The sequence below is a fragment of the Hemitrygon akajei genome, chromosome 7, assembly GCF_048418815.1.
Source record: "Hemitrygon akajei chromosome 7, sHemAka1.3, whole genome shotgun sequence".
Lineage (NCBI taxonomy): Eukaryota > Metazoa > Chordata > Chondrichthyes > Myliobatiformes > Dasyatidae > Hemitrygon > Hemitrygon akajei.
The window spans coordinates 159,498,937-159,522,187 of NC_133130.1; the positions used below are offsets into that span (position 1 = coordinate 159,498,937).

Sequence of the window (23,251 nt, forward strand, 5' to 3'; positions counted from 1 at the left end):
AAGAAGGAAAAGTTGGAATATGAAGGTAAGCTAGCTAATAATATTAAAGAGAATGCCAGAAGTTTCTTTAGATATATGAAATATAAGAGAGGCAAAAGTAGGTTTGGACCACTGGAAAATGATGCTTGAGTGGTAGTAATGGGGGACAAGGAGATGACTGGACAGTTAAGTATTTTGCATCATTCTTCACTGCGGAAGACACTAGCCGTTTACCACAAATTCAAGAGCGTTGGGGGCAGAAGTGAGTGAAGTTGCCATTACTAGGGAAAATGTGCTTGGAAAACTGAAAGGTTCAAAGGGAGTTAAGTCACCTGGACCAGATGATCTACATCCCAGGGTTCTGAAAGAGGAGGCTGAAGAGATTGTGGAGGCATTAGTAATGATCTTTCAAGAATTAGTGGATTCTGGCATGGTTCTGGAGGATTGGACAATTGCAAATGTTGCTCCATTCTTCAAGTAAGGAAGGAGGCAGAAGAAAGGCAATTATAGGCCAGTTTGACTTCAGCGGTTGGGGAAATGTTGGAGTCCATTATTAAGGATTAGGTTTTGGGGTACTTGAAGTAAATGATAAAATAAGCCAAAGTTAGCATGGTTTTCTCAAGGGGAAATCTTGCCTGACAAATCTGTTGGAATTCTTCGAAGAAATAACAAGCAAGGTAGACGGAGAATTGGTGGATGTTGTGTACTTGGATTTTCAGAAGGCCTTTGACAAAGTGCCACACATGAGTCAGCTTAACCAGAGCCCATGGTATTACAGGAAATGTATTAGCATGGAGAGAGCAGGAGGCAAAGAGTGGGAACAAAAGGAGCCTTTTCTGTTTGGCTACTGGTGACTAATAGTGTTCCACAGGGGTCCATGTCAGGATCACTTCTTTTTACATTATACGTTATTTATTTGGATTACAGAATTAATGCCTTTGCAGCCAAGTTTGTAAACGATACAAAGATGGGTGGAGGGCCGGGTAGTTTGGAGGAAGCAGAGAGGCTGCAGGAGGAGTTAGACAGGTTAGGAGAATGGGCAAAAAAGTGGCAGATGTAATACGGTGTCAGGAAATGTATGGTCATGCACATTGATAGAAGATAGAAAATTGCAGACAGAGAAGATTAAAAAATCTGAGGTGCTTGGGGATTTGGGAGTCCTCATGCAGGATTCACTAAAGGTTAACTTGCAGGTTGAGTCAGTGGTGATGAAGGCAAATGCAATGTTAGCATTCATTTTGACAGGACTAGAATATAAAAGCAAGGATGTAATGCTGAGGCTTTATATGGCACTGGTGAGGCCTCTCGTGGAGTATTGTGAGCAGAAAAGATGTGCTGACTTTGGTTAGGGCTCAGGCGAGGTTCATGAAAATCATTCCTGGGTTGAAAGATAAGAGGGGCATTTGATGCTCTGGGCCTGTGTTCTCTAGAATTCTGAAGAATGGGGGTGGGAGGGAGATCTCATTGAAAGCTACCTAATAATGAAAGGCCTCAATAGAATGGGTGTGGAGAGGATGTTTCCTATGATGGGGGAGTCCAAGACCAGAGGACACCGTCTCAGAATGGAGGGGTGTCCAGTTAGAACGAAGATGAGGAGGAATGTACCTATTGAATGTCTTTAGCCAGAGGGTGATGAATCTGTGGAATTAGTAGCTGCAGGTGGCTGTGGAAGTTGATAATTCTTGATTAAGGTAGAGGTTGATAGATTCTTGATTAGTCAGGGCATGAAGGGATATGGGGAGAAGGCAGGAGATTGGTGCTGAGAAGGAGATGGGTCAGCCATGATGATATCGACCAGACTTGATGGGCCAAATGGCCTAATTCTGCTCCTGTATCTTATGGTCTAAGTAGAAACCATTTTGTGTCTCTACACAGGCATGGAATCTAGAAGATGGGAAATTACCCTTCACCACCCTCACTTTTAATTTCAGATTATCACTTCATGCCAAAAGATATTTGGCTTGCCCTGTATTACTGAGACATGCACACAGGCCTGAATGGACTCTGCTTGAATAGCTGATTTCAGTTCTCCTTTGAATCAGTGGAAGACCTGAATCTCCTTTCTTGCTGGAAAACCTGACCAGGTTCGATTATAGTGCCACTTTCAGTTGAATGGCTACTGCTGGGACTTAGAAGTGATCTGAGCAGTGGCTATCCAACCAGGTAAATACTGGCAGCTATGATTCTTACTCACCTTTAATCTCTTTTTTATTATTTTTTCTCCCTGATCTGGCAGGACACAATTGTTGAGAATGAAAGTAACCCAGAGCCTCCCAATGCTCCAGAAGCTTCCAGTACCCCTGAGGGTGAGATTCAACTACCAACCAGACGGAGCCATCGTCTGAGGAAAAATCCCTGAAAGTTGCAGCATATGTGGAGGTATTGAAGCTTATCCAGCGTGTTAATGGGATGTTCTAGTGACTGAATCCGAAACTGGTTAATTTCGCAATGTGTCCTTAGCTAGGGATAAGATTGTGCAATCATTTTGAAACAATATCTTAAAATAAATGTAAGACTTGTTAATCCAGGCATGAGACTGTTTTTTTTTTTGCTTGGTAAAGTTTTCTCTGTTTTCCTGTTTAAAATGGGAGAACGATGCAGTAAGAAGCAATTTAAAAATTGTGCAAGAAGGTGCTGAGCAAAGGAGAAAGAAAGGACTTTAATTTCCATAGCAATTTCCACATCAATGTAATATGGGCAAACCCTAAGTTATGGGTGGGGTGGTGACCTCAACTGTGCACACACCAAGAAATAAGAGTTGGGAATAACTAAATTGTTTATTTTCTTTTATAATATCCATAAGAGAAAATTTTATTCTATATCTCAAATTTTTGAGTAGTAATTTGTGAATTCTGTAAGGGCAAATTTCTGCAACCCAAGCAGCCATAACACACGGGTCACCTGTCGTTTGAAGTGTTGTTATTGTTGGAACACAGAGAAATTTGTGGGTCAGAGAAGCATATCACCATGCTGTCTCTAAATTTAAGTAAATACAATAAATAAAGTATGATGATATGAGCCTTAATCGTTAGGTAGTTTTGTTGGTTTGAGAGTGAAATGTTCTGTCTTTGTTTAATTCATGGTTATGGGATAATTTATATCAACCCAACAGAACGGGAAAAAACAGGGGAAGAACTTGTCAATTGGGAAACCTCATCTTGGGCAACAAGCTTTCTAAACAACTGGATATTTACTAAATATACTTATGATCTACAATTGCTGCAATCTGCAGTCTGGTATTCCCCTATTTAAAATATATGCACTTGAACCATCTACACGGACTAGCAATGGATAGCTATATTTCTTTATTTTCGTTTGGGTGCCTGAAAGAAGTATATAGTATAAATACTTTGATAATAAATTTTACTTTGAACTTTTTAGAAATTTCAGCTAAGGTTCCTGTGCCACCACCTCAGTGGTATCAATGAGAAGAGTGCATGTTCTGGGTTGATAGGATTTCTTAATGATGGATGCTGTTTCATTGATGCATCATTTGAAGGTGCTGGGGGGTCTAGTGCCATAATGGAGCTGACTGAGTTTATAGCTCTCTGCAGCTTTTTCTAATCCCGTGCAGTAGCCCCTCCGTATCAGATGGTGATGCAACCAGTTAAAATCCTCTCCGTGGTACATCTGTAGAGATCTGCGAGTATTTTTAGTGACATACCAAATCTCCTCAAACTATTAATGAAATATAGCTACTCTCGTGCCTTCTTTATAATTGCATCAACGTGTTCGGCTCAGAATAGATCACAGATGTTGATACTCAGGAACTTGAAACTGCTCACCCTTTCCGCTGCTGTTCCCTTGACTTCCCCTTCCTGAAGTCCGCAATCAATTCCTTGGTATTGCTGACATTGCGTGCAAGGTTGTTGAGACACCACTCAACCAGCTGATCAGTCTCACTCGTGAACACCGCCTCATCACCTGAAATTCTGCCGACAATAGCTGTCGTCGGCAAATTTATAGATGACATTTGAGCTGTGTCCAGCCACAATCATGGGTGTAGAGAGAGTAGAGCAGTGGGCTGGGCACGCGTGCTTGAAGTGTGCCAGCGTTGATCCTCACTGAGGAGGGTATGTTATTTCTGATCCACACAAGCCGTGGTCTCCCAGTGAAGGAGTCAAGGATCCAGTTGCAGAGTGAGGTACTTGCCGATTAGAACTCGGTATGATTGTAGTGAACACTGAGCCTATAATCAATAAACAGCAGCCTGGCGTAGATATTACTGTTGTCCAGGTGATTCAAGGCTGAGTGGAGAGCCAGTGACATTGCATTTGCTGTAGTCTTTTTGTGGCGATAAACAGATTGCAGTGGCTCCAGCTCGTTGTTTAGGCAGAAGTTGATTCTAGCTTTGGCCAGCCTCTCAAAACACTTCATCACAATAGATGTATGTGCCACTGGGCAATAGTCATTGAGGCAACTAACTCTGCTGTTCTTAGACACCGGTATGGATGTTGCCCTTTCAAAGCAGATGGGAACCTCCAACTGCAGCTGCGAGAGGTTGAAGATGTCCTAAACACTCCTGCAAATTGATTGGCACAGGTTTTCAGTGCCCTGCCAGGTACCATCAGGGCCTGACACATCCAAGATAGAAACAGTCACCAGATGCTACCGGGATTCACACAGGTCTACTTTTATTCTTTTAAAAGCATCCATGAAAGGCGTTGATCTCATCTGGGAGTGAAGCATCACAGTCAATTGTGTTGTTAAGTTTTGCTTTGTAGTAACATCCTGCAACCAAATCTGGAATGCATCCAATTCCATCTGTAACATCAGTCAGAATTTTTTTTTTTTGTTAGTAAAATAGCCTTCTGTAGGTTGTACCTGGACATCGTGTATAGTTTTTGGTCACTGGTCTTGAATGCCACAGATCTAGCCCTTAGCAGGCTATGAATCTCCTGGTTTATCCATGGCTTTTTGGTTTGGATATGTCCAGTATATTTTCAAAGGCTCATCCACACAGGTCTTGAAGTCAATGACTACTGTGGCATATTTGTTCAGATTTGAAGATTAATTCTTGAACATTATCCAGTACATCAACTTTGTCCTGTAAGTGCTCCACCTCCCTCCCTTAAGCGTACCCTCTTGATCATTACCACTGGTGGTGCGGTCATTAATCCCTGCCTACACACTGAGTATAGAAGTACAGTCAGGTGATCCGACTTTCCAACGTGTGGGTGTGGGATGGCACCATAACCATTCTTCATGGTGGTATAACAGTTGTCAAGTGCGTTGTGTCCTCTTGTTCCATGGTAAATGTTGTGGTATTTGTCCAGGACTGCTTCAAGCTGGGCTGGTTGATATGCCCCACAATGATGGGGAAGGCATTAAAGTACAGTTTCATGCCAGCTGATAGTCATGCTCTGCTCCTTCAGTGCCTGGCTGATGTTGGCCTGAGGTGGAATGTACATTGCTCCTTCAGCAGATAAAAAGGATCACATTTGACTGCTAGATGTTTTGGGATGCAGCGCTGCAACTGTAATGGGTGTGGACAGCCATGTTTCCATGAAGCAAGTACACAACAGTCCCTTATGTCCCTCTGGTATAGAATCAGAGACTGGACAAGCACCAGTAGGGTAGTTGGGAGTTGGGGTCGAAGACCTCGACATTTCAATCACATCTGTAAACCAGTGTGACATCTGCCTCCATTATCTTAAAAGGGAACTGCACTTGCAACCTGAATCTGTACATTTTTGAGTATTGCTAGATTTTTAAAAATATTTTCAAACAATGCTGCTTACTGAAGTATCCGTGGCTGTGACCATGGATTTCAGCTGTAGTAGTCCTAAACAGGAATGTTTGATGATCCCATCAGAGCTGCCTCCAAAGAGTCACCACTTACTGTCACCATCTTAGGGGTTTGAGGATGACTAACAGGAACGCCAGTTCTGATAAAGAGCAAGTTATGAAAGTTGGGAAATTTGATAGCAAGTCAAGAAGCTATGATGCATCTGGACAGGACAGAATTTAAAAAAATACAACAGCAGACCAGTGTCGACCCCAACATGATGCTCATTTAAAGCAATCCCATCTGCCTCCATCTTTCTATGTCTCTCTATGCTTAGGTTGTCTAAATACCTCTTAAACATTGCAATGATATCAGCTTTCACCACATCTACGGCATTACCACCCTGTGTTTCTAAAATCAAAATTTCCCTCAAAAATATCCTTTATCCCATTGACAATAAATTTATGTCTTTTGGTGTTTGACATTTCTACCCAGAGAAGACGACTCTCTCTCTGCATCGTAATTTTCTGTAAATCTGACAGCTTCTGACACTCCAGAGAAAGCAGTCCCAGTTTATCCAAACTCTGCTTATAGCTCATTGACTCCAAACCAGACGACATCTTGGTGAACTTTACTTGCTTTTTGCACCCACTCTAAACCCTCCACATCCTTCCTGTAATGTGGCGACTAAACTGGAACCAACACTCCAAATATAGTGTGACTAAAATTTATACTGCTACAACATGACTTGCCAAGTTTTATACCCAGTGCCTCAATCACGGAAGGGAAGTACACCGTATATACTTACTGCCCTGTCTTCTTGTGCTGCCACTTGCAGAGAACACTGGACTTGCAGCCCAAGATCAGTGGAGGCAACTCTGAGTCACCTGCAGTGCCTTGGATGGAAAGTCTGTTGACCTGAAGATAATTCCGGCTGGTTTCAGTGTTTCTGCTGCCCTGTTGTCTTTTTGTTTTGCCTCCTAAGGATCCTGCCACTTCACAGTTTCGTTTTACATTTGACATTCCAACATCCAGCCCCTCATTTTGTCCGGATTAAACAGAAAGCGTTTTTCCTCAAGCTTGTGTTGGGTTTTGTTATAATGGTGGATGCAGGGGAATGATCAGTGGGGCCTGTGGGATGGAAATAGCAGGCAGCTTGAAACTGGTGGTCACTCCTGTGGACATGAGCACAGGTAGGAGATCACGATGTGAAGGCAATACACGATGTTGGAGGAACTCCACGTTGCTTCACCCAGATGATGGAAAGGGAAGAGTTGCAAAGCTTGTGGTTGCTTGGGAAAGTACCATAAGATGATAAATAGTTTAGAGGAAGTACTCAGAGTAATTTAATGGAATACCGAAAGGGGAGGAGAGTAACAATGTGTGTCAGGTAATCGAATCTTGATGGAGCTGATAGAAAGGCTGAAATTACAAAGGATGATCCATTAAAACGGGGGGGGGGGGGGTGGAAGATGAAGACGAGGGAGATGGGTCAGTACAGAAACGTGGGGTGGTCCTTGTGCATGGGTATGCCACTGCAAACTGTCCTCATTTGAAATATTATAGAAGTGAGTATTTCAAGTGCTTGTTGAGGACTGATTGTCTCTGTGCAGCTCTTTGTCCTTTCCTGAAGTTACTCAGAGATCAGTGATCATTTGTGGAGAGAGAAGCAGCATTTCACAGCTCTGATTTTTTGTCCAAGTACTAATGCAAATTTCTTTATTTTCAGGCATAATGGTTTTGGTTTCTTGGATTCACTTCATGTGTAAATGTTTCTCCTGTGGATGGAGCAGAAAGTGAGAGCCAGTGCAAAGACCTCTCCAAAACTAAATCTCCAACGACTGACATGGAGTTTGTACAGACAGCTGGATGGAAGGGATCAAATAATACTTGTTGACAGAGCTTCTGTTATTTTAATAAGGGTGGGAGGTTGCTTCCTGCAGTTGTGACATTGCATTTCTCCGGACTACTTTTAGACACTGAATTGCTGTTTTAGGGAACCTCTATATAAAACAATTGTACAAAACCCTGCAGCTTCCTGGGCCCTCTTTTTTATATATGTATGTGGAAAAAATAAAATATTCAAAAATAGTTCTTTAAATACCCTGTGTTTGTTTTTGTTGGGCTCAGAGAAGGTAGTATCACAATATCTCAAGAATTTCGCGTTGTCTGCAAGAAGTTTGTATGTTGTGCTGGTTCATCGTGCTCCAGTTTCCTCCCATGTTCCAAAGATGCTTGGGTTATTTAATTGGTTACATGAGTGTAATTGGGCAGTGTGGGCTCACTGTTACAATGCCATAAATAAAATATCCTCGGGGGCATTGATTCATCACACAACGCAATCAATATAGCAAGTATTCTTACCAGAGTCTTTACCAGTTAATGAGCCTTTAGAGGAAGATGACACTCAGAAAAAAAAAAACATTTTACTAATCTTCCTCAATCTTGAGGTCCCGATTCATTCTTTCACGAGAGTCTGCTTCCCTTCCGAAACAGTAAAGCTTTCAAAATTTCTTCACACCCTTGAGGCCGCTGGAGGAATTGAAAACCAGTACAATCGTAGATGGAAGTCTGGTAGGCCAACATCAGCAGGGATAAACAGCTTAAGTTCCTCACCGTGCACCCGGTCCTAGTCTTGGGTCTGTCAGCAGGTTATTTGATTTGGTGATCTCTGCTGGTTTTCATATGTTCACTTTCCACAGGCGGGTAGTGTTCATGATCAGAAACTCGAGCTGTTTATCCTCTGGACACCCCTGTTTACACTACGTCACGAGGGGGCCAGCTAAAATTTCATTTAATCACATTAAGGTCGCAGATGTTAAGCGTTCCATTTCCCTACTGATGGTGGCTTCCCGGCTGAGCATTCCCATCAGATTTCCATTTACCATTGTATTGGTTTTCATTTTCCCCTGGTAATTTGGGAGGCTGTGAAGAAATAGTAAAACCTTTACTTCTTGTGCCACTCTGGAGAGTCAGTAACCTCAGTGAGTGTGCTGCTTCCTGTGCATGTGCAACTGAGACGATGTCTGTGAGGGTGCAGCCAGACCGCTGAGTGTGAAAAGCGACACCATCCAAAGCAAAGCAGTCCATTTGTCCCACGGACCGACCATCACTGCAAACTGTGTCCATCTCTAATGCAAAATGCAGCACAGCTGCTCAGAGGATTCTGCAGCATCTCCCTCGTGTGTCACTTAACCCTGTTTAGGACAAGGAAGCAGAGTGGGGGCGCACCATCTTCCAATTCACTGCCACGATGCCGAATACTGAACGTCAGTTGGTAACGTGTGTCCCTCCCCCATCTACGTGGTATTCAGATCACCCAAATCTAATCTTCCCTGAAGAGAGACAGGCCAAAGATGAGGTTGTGAGGGAAAGTTTGGTTTCATGGTTCCTTCACAATTTTAAATCTGTCCTTTCACTTTCCTGATTTCAGAAGCAGAACTTTGGCTTTTCGTTGTTCTAGCTACCAACAGCAGGGTTCCAGATTATTTCAAACGTGCCTTAAAGCAATTCAGTAATCAAATAGTTAAGATGCCGAATGAATAAATCTGGATAAATAATCTGAACTGAAAAAGAGAAGTGGGCGCAGTCAGTTTATTCCCTACCCCCTCCACCGTCACCCACTGTGCAAAGTGTGACAGACACTGGGAGGTACTGTTTGGATGCAGATACAGTGTGAAGTTCCGACCTCCAACCTGAAGTACCGTACTAACCATTTCACTTCCCACAATTGCTGGCTGACCTACCCAAAGTTTGAGGCATTTTCAGGGAAGTTGTAACCTGCTCATTTGCAGTGAGAACTGTGAAGCCAGAGAACGTGGCTTGTATTGAAGAAGGGGCGGGGGAGAAATTCCAAACAATAGAAACAATATTTCAGTCCACCTGGTTGCATAAGACACTGGCTCTTAGGGCGATAGTGGAACATTCCTCCAAGAGGATTACAGCCTTGTCATTGCGTGCCTCAATGACCCGGAGAGCCATGCTGTCGGGAGTCGGAGCTTTATACTTTGGCTCTTGGTAGGGTCACCCATGCCAAACTGGTCAAAGGGTAGAGGCCGATCCTCCAGGTTCAGGGGTTTAGCTCAGGGCAAACAAAACTGTTAAAGAAAAAAACAATGAATATATCTCTGCGCCAATATTCCTGAGCCTGCACCTGTGACTGACGGTACACCGAGAGGAAGCTACTGACATGATGAGGGAAGCCGTGAACGCCGCCAGAGATCGTGGACCTTCATTGCTGCCCTAAACGAACGGACAAAAGAGGAAGAAAACACAAATATTTCTTAAAGAATTTGGTTGTTAACAATTAAAGGTATATAATTGGTTTACACTCAGGGCTACAAGTAGTGGATGCCAAATTAATATTTACAGCATTTGAATGTATTTTGCTGGTCCAGATGTCTGATTTATTCGCCTACTACCACACCACTGTACACGGATCGGGATTTCGAAGATTTCGTGGATTGGATGGTTTAAGCTGCGCAGTTCAGTAATTGTGAGAAATCCCGTGGAGTCCCCGAACCTGAGAGCTGACCTCACCAACTTCATTCCTGTTTACAAAGCGTCAGGACTTCCTCTTGCAGAAGCTGTGCGCCGGTCTATAACTCACTGATGCTTCATTCGCTTCCCAGCTGATAGGGTAAGAGTTTTGTGTAGTGATCTTTTATAAATTGTGCCCAGGACACCGGGGGCGCTGAAAACTTGCTGCCCACTCAGGGTGCCGAGCCGCGGTCCCAAGGAGGTGAGAGTTTCTTTAAAAAGCAGGTAAGAGACGCGGGTTTGCCGGTGAGCCGTACGCCTCACGTGTAGTATCTGTGGGTCACGCTGGATCCTCCGGGGAAGGAAGGCGTGGGAATGAGATACATTGTGGTGCTGAGGGAGTGCAGAAACCACTGTTCAAGAATTCCAGTTTTGGATTAAATTTTAATTCAAAGTCCATCCGCTACTGACCTTATTTCAAGGAAGAATAGTCTCCGAATAGAAGGGCGTCCATTTATAATAGAGGTTAGGAGTAATTTCTTTATACAGTGAACCTGTGTAGTTCATAGCCCAATCGGATGTGGAGGCCCAGTCTTTGAGTATGTTTAAAGCGAAGATTGATAGGTTCTTAATTAGCTTAAGGGCGTCAAATGTTACGGGGAGAAGGCGGGAAAATGGAGTTGAGAGCGAAAATAAATCAGCCATGATGGAATGACAAGGAGTTGATGGGCTGAACGGCCTCATCCTGCTTCTATTTCTTATGGTCCGAAAAGTACCGACTAAACTTTGTATCTCAATAGGCGTCTGTTATAAACCATCTCCACGATCGGGGTAAGTTTCCCCACAGTAACTGCAACCGCACTTCAAAAACTGAGGGGTTTTGATTTGAGTGAAACATTTTTGACATCATCTGATATTTAAGGACAAACGCATAGACTTTATAACCCGCGTCTGCGTCTTCAGGTCAGCAACACTCATCCACATCATCGATCGCCGTAACAAACTTAAATAACTGCAAATATATTCTCGTATTTCACATGATCAAAGTTCCATGGAGCAAACAGTACCTGTGGAACTTACACCCCAGGAAGTCGCCGAGTGGCGCGCACACACACACTGACCCTCACTGGGAGACGGGTCCCACACACACACTGACCCTCACTGGGCGACGGGTCCCACACACACTGACCCTCACTGGGGGATGGGTCCCACACACACTGACCCTCACTGGGGGACGGGTCCCACACACACTGACCCTCACTGGGGGATGGGTCCCACACACACTGACCCTCACCGGGGGATGGGTCCCACACACACTGACCCTCACTGGGGGACGGGTCCCACACACACTGACCCTCACTGGGTGACGGGTCCCACACACACACTGGCCTTCACTGGGGGACGGGTCCCACACACACTGACCCTCACTGGGGAACATGTCCCACACACACTGACCCTCACTGGGGGACGGGTCCCACACACATTGACCCTCACTGGGAGACAGGTCCCACACACACTGACCCTCACTGGGGGACGGGTCCCACACACACTGATCCTCACTGGGTGACGGGTCCCACACACACACTGACCTTCACTGGGGGACGGGTCCCACACACACTGACCCTCACTGGGGGACGGGTCCCACACACACACACTGGCCTTCACTGGGGGACGGGTCCCACACACACTGACCCTCACTAGGGAACATGTCCCCCACACACTGACCCTCACTGGGGGACGGGTCCCACACACACTGACCCTCACTGGGGACCGGGTCCCACACACACACTGACCCTCACTGGGGGATGGGTCCCACACACACTGACCCTCACTGGGGGACGGGTCCCACACACACTGACCCTCACTGGGAGACAGGTCCCACACACACTGATCCTCACTGGGTGACGGGTCCCACACACACACTGACCTTCACTGGGGGACGGGTCCCACACACACTGACACTCACTGGGGGACGGGTCCCACACACACACTGACCTTCACTGGGGGACGGGTCCCACACACACTGACCCTCACTGGGGGACGGGTCCCACACACACACTGACCTTCACTGGGGGACGGGTCCCACACACACAGACCCTCACTGGGGGACGGGTCCCACACACACACTGACCTTCACTGGGGGACGGGTCCCACACACACTGACCCTCACTGGGGGACGGGTCCCACACACACACACAGACCCTCACTGGGGGACGGGTCCCACACACACTGACCCTCACTGGGGGACGGGTCCCACACACACACTGACCTTCACTGGGGGACGGGACCCACACACACACTGACCCTCACTGGGGGACGGGTCCCACACACACTGACCCTCACTGGGGGACGGGTCCCACACACACACACAGACCCTCACTGGGGGACGGGTCCCACACACACTGACCCTCACTGGGGGACGGGTCCCACACACACACTGACCTTCACTGGGGGACGGGTCCCACACACACTGACCCTCACTGGGGGACGGGTCCCACACACACAGACCCTCACTGGGGGACGGGTCACACACACACACTGACCCTCACTGGGGGACGGGTCCCACACACACACTGACCCTCACCGGGGGACAGGTCCCACACAAACTGACCCTCACTGGGGGACGGGTCCCACACACAATGACCCTCACCGGGGGACGGGTCCCACACAAACTGATCCTCACTGGGTGACGGGTCCCACACACACACTGACCCTCACTGGGGGACGGGTCCCACACACACACTGACCCTCACCGGGGGACAGGTCCCACACAAACTGACCCTCACTGGGGGACGGGTCCCACACACAATGACCCTCACTGGGGGACGGGTCCCAGACACACACACAGACCCCCACTGGGGGACGGGTCACACACACACTGACCCTCACTGGGGAACATGTCCCCCACACACTGACCCTCACTGGGGGACGGGTCCCACACACATTGACCCTCACTGGGAGACAGGTCCCACACACACTGATCCTCACTGGGTGACGGGTCCCACACACACACTGACCTTCACTGGGGGAAGGGTCCCACACACACTGACCCTCACTGGGGGATGGGTCCCACACACACTGGCCCTCACTGGGGGACGGGTCCCACACACACACACTGACCCTCACTGGGGGACGGGTCCCACACACACTGACCCTCACTGGGGGACGGGTCCCACACACACACTGACCTTCACTGGGGGACGGGTCCCACACACACAGACCCTCACTGGGGGACGGGTCCCACACACACACTGACCTTCACTGGGGGACGGGTCCCACACACACTGACCCTCACTGGGGGATGGGTCCCACACACACACACAGACCCTCACTGGGGGACGGGTCCCACACACACTGACCCTCACTGGGGGACGGGTCCCACACACACACTGACCTTCACTGGGGGACGGGACCCACACACACACTGACCCTCACTGGGGGACGGGTCCCACACACACTGACCCTCACTGGGGGACGGGTCCCACACACACACACAGACCCTCACTGGGAGACGGGTCCCACACACACTGACCCTCAGTGGGAGACGGGTCCCACACACACTGACCCTCACTGGGGGACAGGTCCCACACAAACTGACCCTCACTGGGGGACGGGTCCCACACACAATGACCCTCACTGGGGGACGGGTCCCAATCACACTGATCCTCACTGGGGAACGGGTCCCACACACACTGACCCTCACTGGGGGATGGGACCACACACACACTGACCCTCACTGGGGGACGGGTCCCACACACAATGACCCTCACCGGGGGACGGGTCCCACACAAACTGATCCTCACTGGGTGACGGGTCCCACACACACACTGACCCTCACTGGGGGACGGGTCCCACACACAATGACCCTCACTGGGGGACGGGTCCCAGACACACACACAGACCCCCACTGGGGGACGGGTCACACACACACTGACCCTCACTGGGGGACGGGTCCCACACACATTGACCCTCACTGGGAGACAGGTCCCACACACACTGATCCTCACTGGGTGACGGGTCCCACACACACACTGACCTTCACTGGGGGAAGGGTCCCACACACACTGACCCTCACTGGGGGATGGGTCCCACACACACTGGCCCTCACTGGGGGACGGGTCCCACACACACACACTGACCCTCACTGGGGTACGGGTCCCACACACACTGATCCTCACTGGGGGACGGGTCCCACACACACACTGACCTTCACTGGGGGACGGGTCCCACACACACAGACCCTCACTGGGGGACGGGTCCCACACACACACTGACCTTCACTGGGGGACGGGTCCCACACACACTGACCCTCACTGGGGGACGGGTCCCACACACACACTGACCTTCACTGGGGGACGGGTCCCACACACACAGACCCTCACTGGGGGACGGGTCCCACACACACACTGACCTTCACTGGGGGACGGGTCCCACACACACTGACCCTCACTGGGGGACGGGTCCCACACACACACACAGACCCTCACTGGGGGACGGGTCCCACACACACTGACCCTCACTGGGGGACGGGTCCCACACACACACTGACCTTCACTGGGGGACGGGTCCCACACACACACTGACCCTCACTGGGGGACGGGTCCCACACACACAGACCCTCACTGGGGGACGGGTCCCACACACACACTGACCTTCACTGGGGGACGGGTCCCACACACACTGACCCTCACTGGGTGACGGTTCCCACACACACACTGACCCTCACCGGGGGACGGGTCCCACACACACACTGACCCTCACTGGGTGACGGGTCCCACACACACACTGACCCTCACCAGGGGACGGGTCCCACACACACACTGACCCTCACCGGGGGACGGGTCCCACACACACTGACCCTCACTGGGAGACGGGTCCCACACACACTGACCCTCAGTGGGAGACGGGTCCCACACACACTGACCCTCACTGGGGGACAGGTCCCACACAAACTGACCCTCACTGGGGGACGGGTCCCACACACACTGATCCTCACTGGGGAACGGGTCCCACACACACTGACCCTCACTGGGGGATGGGACCACACACACACTGACCTTCACTGGGGGATGGGTCCCACACACACTGACCCTCACTAGGGGATGGGTCCCACACACATTGACCCTCACTGGGGGATGGGTCACACACACTGACCCTCACTGGGGGAACGGGTCCCACACACACTGACCCTCACTGGGAGATGGGTCCCACACACACTGACCCTCACTGGGGGATGGGTCACACACACTGACCTTCACTGGGGGGACGGGTCCCACACACACTGACCCTCACTGGGGATGGGTCCCACACACACTGACCCTCACTGGGGGATGGGTCCCCCACACACACTGACCCTCACTGGGGGATGGGTCCCATACACACACTGACCCTCACTGGGGGACAGGTCCCACACAAACTGACCCTCACTGGGGGACGGGTCCCACACACACTGATCCTCACTGGGGAACGGGTCCCACACACACTGACCCTCACTGGGGGATGGGACCACACACACACTGACCTTCACTGGGGGATGGGTCCCACACACACTGACCCTCACTGGGGGATGGGTCACACACACTGACCTTCACTGGGGGGACGGGTCCCACACACACTGACCCTCACTGGGGATGGGTCCCACACACACTGACCCTCACTGGGGGATGGGTCCCCCACACACACTGACCCTCACTGGGGGACGGGTCCCACACACACACTGACCTTCACTGGGGGACGGGTCCCACACACACTGACCCTCACTGGGGGACGGGTCCCACACACACACACAGACCCTCACTGGGGGACGGGTCCCACACACACTGACCCTCACTGGGGGACGGGTCCCACACACACACTGACCTTCACTGGGAGACGGGTCCCACACACACACTGACCCTCACTGGGCGACGGGTCCCACACACACTGACCCTCACTGGGGGATGGGTCCCACACACACTGACCCTCACTGGGGGACGGGTCCCACACACACTGACCCTCACTGGGGGATGGGTCCCACACACACTGACCCTCACCGGGGGATGGGTCCCACACACACTGACCCTCACTGGGGGACGGGTCCCACACACACTGACCCTCACTGGGTGACGGGTCCCACACACACACTGGCCTTCACTGGGGGACGGGTCCCACACACACTGACCCTCACTGGGGAACATGTCCCACACACACTGACCCTCACTGGGGGACGGGTCCCACACACATTGACCCTCACTGGGAGACAGGTCCCACACACACTGACCCTCACTGGGGGACGGGTCCCACACACACTGATCCTCACTGGGTGACGGGTCCCACACACACACTGACCTTCACTGGGGGACGGGTCCCACACACACTGACCCTCACTGGGGGACGGGTCCCACACACACACACTGGCCTTCACTGGGGGACGGGTCCCACACACACTGACCCTCACTAGGGAACATGTCCCCCACACACTGACCCTCACTGGGGGACGGGTCCCACACACACTGACCCTCACTGGGGACCGGGTCCCACACACACACTGACCCTCACTGGGGGATGGGTCCCACACACACTGACCCTCACTGGGGGACGGGTCCCACACACACTGACCCTCACTGGGAGACAGGTCCCACACACACTGATCCTCACTGGGTGACGGGTCCCACACACACACTGACCTTCACTGGGGGACGGGTCCCACACACACTGACACTCACTGGGGGACGGGTCCCACACACACACTGACCTTCACTGGGGGACGGGTCCCACACACACTGACCCTCACTGGGGGACGGGTCCCACACACACACTGACCTTCACTGGGGGACGGGTCCCACACACACAGACCCTCACTGGGGGACGGGTCCCACACACACACTGACCTTCACTGGGGGACGGGTCCCACACACACTGACCCTCACTGGGGGACGGGTCCCACACACACACACAGACCCTCACTGGGGGACGGGTCCCACACACACTGACCCTCACTGGGGGACGGGTCCCACACACACACTGACCTTCACTGGGGGACGGGACCCACACACACACTGACCCTCACTGGGGGACGGGTCCCACACACACTGACCCTCACTGGGGGACGGGTCCCACACACACACACAGACCCTCACTGGGGGACGGGTCCCACACACACTGACCCTCACTGGGGGACGGGTCCCACACACACACTGACCTTCACTGGGGGACGGGTCCCACACACACTGACCCTCACTGGGGGACGGGTCCCACACACACAGACACTCACTGGGGGACGGGTCACACACACACACTGACCCTCACTGGGGGACGGGTCCCACACACACACTGACCCTCACCGGGGGACAGGTCCCACACAAACTGACCCTCACTGGGGGACGGGTCCCACACACAATGACCCTCACCGGGGGACGGGTCCCACACAAACTGATCCTCACTGGGTGACGGGTCCCACACACACACTGACCCTCACTGGGGGACGGGTCCCACACACACACTGACCCTCACCGGGGGACAGGTCCCACACAAACTGACCCTCACTGGGGGACGGGTCCCACACACAATGACCCTCACTGGGGGACGGGTCCCAGACACACACACAGACCCCCACTGGGGGACGGGTCACACACACACTGACCCTCACTGGGGAACATGTCCCCCACACACTGACCCTCACTGGGGGACGGGTCCCACACACATTGACCCTCACTGGGAGACAGGTCCCACACACACTGATCCTCACTGGGTGACGGGTCCCACACACACACTGACCTTCACTGGGGGAAGGGTCCCACACACACTGACCCTCACTGGGGGATGGGTCCCACACACACTGGCCCTCACTGGGGGACGGGTCCCACACACACACACTGACCCTCACTGGGGGACGGGTCCCACACACACTGACCCTCACTGGGGGACGGGTCCCACACACACACTGACCTTCACTGGGGGACGGGTCCCACACACACAGACCCTCACTGGGGGACGGGTCCCACACACACACTGACCTTCACTGGGGGACGGGTCCCACACACACTGACCCTCACTGGGGGATGGGTCCCACACACACACACAGACCCTCACTGGGGGACGGGTCCCACACACACTGACCCTCACTGGGGGACGGGTCCCACACACACACTGACCTTCACTGGGGGACGGGACCCACACACACACTGACCCTCACTGGGGGACGGGTCCCACACACACTGACCCTCACTGGGGGACGGGTCCCACACACACACACAGACCCTCACTGGGAGACGGGTCCCACACACACTGACCCTCAGTGGGAGACGGGTCCCACACACACTGACCCTCACTGGGGGACAGGTCCCACACAAACTGACCCTCACTGGGGGACGGGTCCCACACACAATGACCCTCACTGGGGGACGGGTCCCAATCACACTGATCCTCACTGGGGAACGGGTCCCACACACACTGACCCTCACTGGGGGATGGGACCACACACACACTGACCCTCACTGGGGGACGGGTCCCACACACAATGACCCTCACCGGGGGACGGGTCCCACACAAACTGATCCTCACTGGGTGACGGGTCCCACACACACACTGACCCTCACTGGGGGACGGGTCCCACACACAATGACCCTCACTGGGGGACGGGTCCCAGACACACACACAGACCCCCACTGGGGGACGGGTCACACACACACTGACCCTCACTGGGGGACGGGTCCCACACACATTGACCCTCACTGGGAGACAGGTCCCACACACACTGATCCTCACTGGGTGACGGGTCCCACACACACACTGACCTTCACTGGGGGAAGGGTCCCACACACACTGACCCTCACTGGGGGATGGGTCCCACACACACTGGCCCTCACTGGGGGACGGGTCCCACACACACACACTGACCCTCACTGGGGTACGGGTCCCACACACACTGATCCTCACTGGGGGACGGGTCCCACACACACACTGACCTTCACTGGGGGACGGGTCCCACACACACAGACCCTCACTGGGGGACGGGTCCCACACACACACTGACCTTCACTGGGGGACGGGTCCCACACACACTGACCCTCACTGGGGGACGGGTCCCACACACACACTGACCTTCACTGGGGGACGGGTCCCACACACACAGACCCTCACTGGGGGACGGGTCCCACACACACACTGACCTTCACTGGGGGACGGGTCCCACACACACTGACCCTCACTGGGGGACGGGTCCCACACACACACACAGACCCTCACTGGGGGACGGGTCCCACACACACTGACCCTCACTGGGGGACGGGTCCCACACACACACTGACCTTCACTGGGGGACGGGTCCCACACACACACTGACCCTCACTGGGGGACGGGTCCCACACACACAGACCCTCACTGGGGGACGGGTCCCACACACACACTGACCTTCACTGGGGGACGGGTCCCACACACACTGACCCTCACTGGGTGACGGTTCCCACACACACACTGACCCTCACCGGGGGACGGGTCCCACACACACACTGACCCTCACTGGGTGACGGGTCCCACACACACACTGACCCTCACCAGGGGACGGGTCCCACACACACACTGACCCTCACCGGGGGACGGGTCCCACACACACTGACCCTCACTGGGAGACGGGTCCCACACACACTGACCCTCAGTGGGAGACGGGGTCCCACACACACTGACCCTCACTGGGGGACAGGTCCCACACAAACTGACCCTCACTGGGGGACGGGTCCCACACACACTGATCCTCACTGGGGAACGGGTCCCACACACACTGACCCTCACTGGGGGATGGGACCACACACACACTGACCTTCACTGGGGGATGGGTCCCACACACACTGACCCTCACTAGGGGATGGGTCCCACACACATTGACCCTCACTGGGGGATGGGTCACACACACTGACCCTCACTGGGGGAACGGGTCCCACACACACTGACCCTCACTGGGAGATGGGTCCCACACACACTGACCCTCACTGGGGGATGGGTCACACACACTGACCTTCACTGGGGGGACGGGTCCCACACACACTGACCCTCACTGGGGATGGGTCCCACACACACTGACCCTCACTGGGGGATGGGTCCCCCACACACACTGACCCTCACTGGGGGATGGGTCCCATACACACACTGACCCTCACTGGGGGACAGGTCCCACACAAACTGACCCTCACTGGGGGACGGGTCCCACACACACTGATCCTCACTGGGGAACGGGTCCCACACACACTGACCCTCACTGGGGGATGGGACCACACACACACTGACCTTCACTGGGGGATGGGTCCCACACACACTGACCCTCACTGGGGGATGGGTCACACACACTGACCTTCACTGGGGGGACGGGTCCCACACACACTGACCCTCACTGGGGATGGGTCCCACACACACTGACCCTCACTGGGGGATGGGTCCCCCACACACACTGACCCTCACTGGGGGACGGGTCCCACACACACACTGACCTTCACTGGGGGACGGGTCCCACACACACTGACCCTCACTGGGGGACGGGTCCCACACACACACACAGACCCTCACTGGGGGACGGGTCCCACACACACTGACCCTCACTGGGGGACGGGTCCCACACACACACTGACCTTCACTGGGGGACGGGTCCCACACACACACTGACCCTCACTGGGGGACGGGTCCCACACACACAGACCCTCACTGGGGGACGGGTCCCACACACACACTGACCTTCACTGGGGGACGGGTCCCACACACACTGACCCTCACTGGGTGACGGTTCCCACACACACACTGACCCTCACTGGGGGACGGGTCCCACACACACACTGACCTTCACTGGGGGACGGGTCCCACACACACACTGACCCTCACTGGGGGACGGGTCCCACACACACAGACCCTCACTGGGGGACGGGGTCCCACACACACACTGACCTTCACTGGGGGACGGGTCCCACACACACTGACCCTCACTGGGTGACGGTTCCCACACACACACTGACCCTCACCGGGGGACGGGTCCCACACACACACTGACCCTCACTGGGTGACGGGTCCCACACACACACTGACCCTCACCAGGGGACGGGTCCCACACACACACTGACCCTCACCGGGGGACGGGTCCCACACACACTGACCCTCACTGGGGGACGGGTCCCACACACAATGACCCTCACTGGGGGACGGGTCCCAGACACACACACAGACCCCCACTGGGGGACGGGTCACACACACACTGACCCTCACTGGGGGACGGGTCCCACACACATTGACCCTCACTGGGAGACAGGTCCCACACACACTGATCCTCACTGGGTGACGGGTCCCACACACACACTGACCTTCACTGGGGGAAGGGTCCCACACACACTGACCCTCACTGGGGGATGGGTCCCACACACACTGGCCCTCACTGGGGGACGGGTCCCACACACACACACTGACCCTCACTGGGGTACGGGTCCCACACACACTGACCCTCACTGGGGGACGGGTCCCACACACACACTGACCTTCACTGGGGGACGGGTCCCACACACACAGACCCTCACTGGGGGACGGGTCCCACACACACACTGACCTTCACTGGGGGACGGGTCCCACACACACTGACCCTCACTGGGGGACGGGTCCCACACACACACTGACCTTCACTGGGGGACGGGTCCCACACACACAGACCCTCACTGGGGGACGGGTCCCACACACACACTGACCTTCACTGGGGGACGGGTCCCACACACACTGACCCTCACTGGGGGACGGGTCCCACACACACACACAGACCCTCACTGGGGGACGGGTCCCACACACACTGACCCTCACTGGGGGACGGGTCCCACACACACACTGACCTTCACTGGGGGACGGGTCCCACACACACACTGACCCTCACTGGGGGACGGGTCCCACACACACAGACCCTCACTGGGGGACGGGTCCCACACACACACTGACCTTCACTGGGGGACGGGTCCCACACACACTGACCCTCACTGGGTGACGGTTCCCACACACACACTGACCCTCACCGGGGGACGGGTCCCACACACACACTGACCCTCACTGGGTGACGGGTCCCACACACACACTGACCCTCACCAGGGGACGGGTCCCACACACACACTGACCCTCACCGGGGGACGGGTCCCACACACACTGACCCTCACTGGGAGACGGGTCCCACACACACTGACCCTCAGTGGGAGACGGGTCCCACACACACTGACCCTCACTGGGGGACAGGTCCCACACAAACTGACCCTCACTGGGGGACGGGTCCCACACACACTGATCCTCACTGGGGAACGGGTCCCACACACACTGACCCTCACTGGGGGATGGGACCACACACACACTGACCTTCACTGGGGGATGGGTCCCACACACACTGACCCTCACTAGGGGATGGGTCCCACACACATTGACCCTCACTGGGGGATGGGTCACACACACTGACCCTCACTGGGGGAACGGGTCCCACACACACTGACCCTCACTGGGAGATGGGTCCCACACACACTGACCCTCACTGGGGGATGGGTCACACACACTGACCTTCACTGGGGGGACGGGTCCCACACACACTGACCCTCACTGGGGATGGGTCCCACACACACTGACCCTCACTGGGGGATGGGTCCCCCACACACACTGACCCTCACTGGGGGATGGGTCCCATACACACACTGACCCTCACTGGGGGACAGGTCCCACACAAACTGACCCTCACTGGGGGACGGGTCCCACACACACTGATCCTCACTGGGGAACGGGTCCCACACACACTGACCCTCACTGGGGGATGGGACCACACACACACTGACCTTCACTGGGGGATGGGTCCCACACACACTGACCCTCACTGGGGGATGGGTCACACACACTGACCTTCACTGGGGGGACGGGTCCCACACACACTGACCCTCACTGGGGATGGGTCCCACACACACTGACCCTCACTGGGGGATGGGTCCCCCACACACACTGACCCTCACTGGGGGACGGGTCCCACACACACACTGACCTTCACTGGGGGACGGGTCCCACACACACTGACCCTCACTGGGGGACGGGTCCCACACACAC

The 23,251-nt window shown here is 53.9% G+C and overlaps 2 protein-coding genes across 4 annotated transcripts in view; both read left to right on the plus strand.

Annotated features, from left to right (window-relative positions):
- The window catches only part of snapc4 (small nuclear RNA activating complex, polypeptide 4), a 49,580-nt gene extending 41,772 nt beyond the window's left edge, over window positions 1-7,808 (plus strand). For all 3 annotated transcript variants that reach the window (XM_073052324.1, XM_073052325.1, XM_073052326.1), the window contains 2 exons: window positions 2,216-2,358; window positions 7,437-7,808. In XM_073052324.1, coding sequence (XP_072908425.1) covers window positions 2,216-2,338 — 123 coding nt within the window. In that variant the 3' untranslated portion in view covers window positions 2,339-2,358; window positions 7,437-7,808. The remainder of the gene's footprint in view (window positions 1-2,215; window positions 2,359-7,436) is intronic.
- Window positions 7,809-10,352: 2,544 nt separating this feature from the next.
- Window positions 10,353-23,251, plus strand: part of card9 (caspase recruitment domain family, member 9) — a 37,260-nt gene continuing 24,361 nt past the window's right edge. Inside the window, exon 1 of the mRNA XM_073052327.1 lies at window positions 10,353-10,471. The gene's annotated coding sequence lies outside the window, so the exon portion shown is untranslated. The remainder of the gene's footprint in view (window positions 10,472-23,251) is intronic.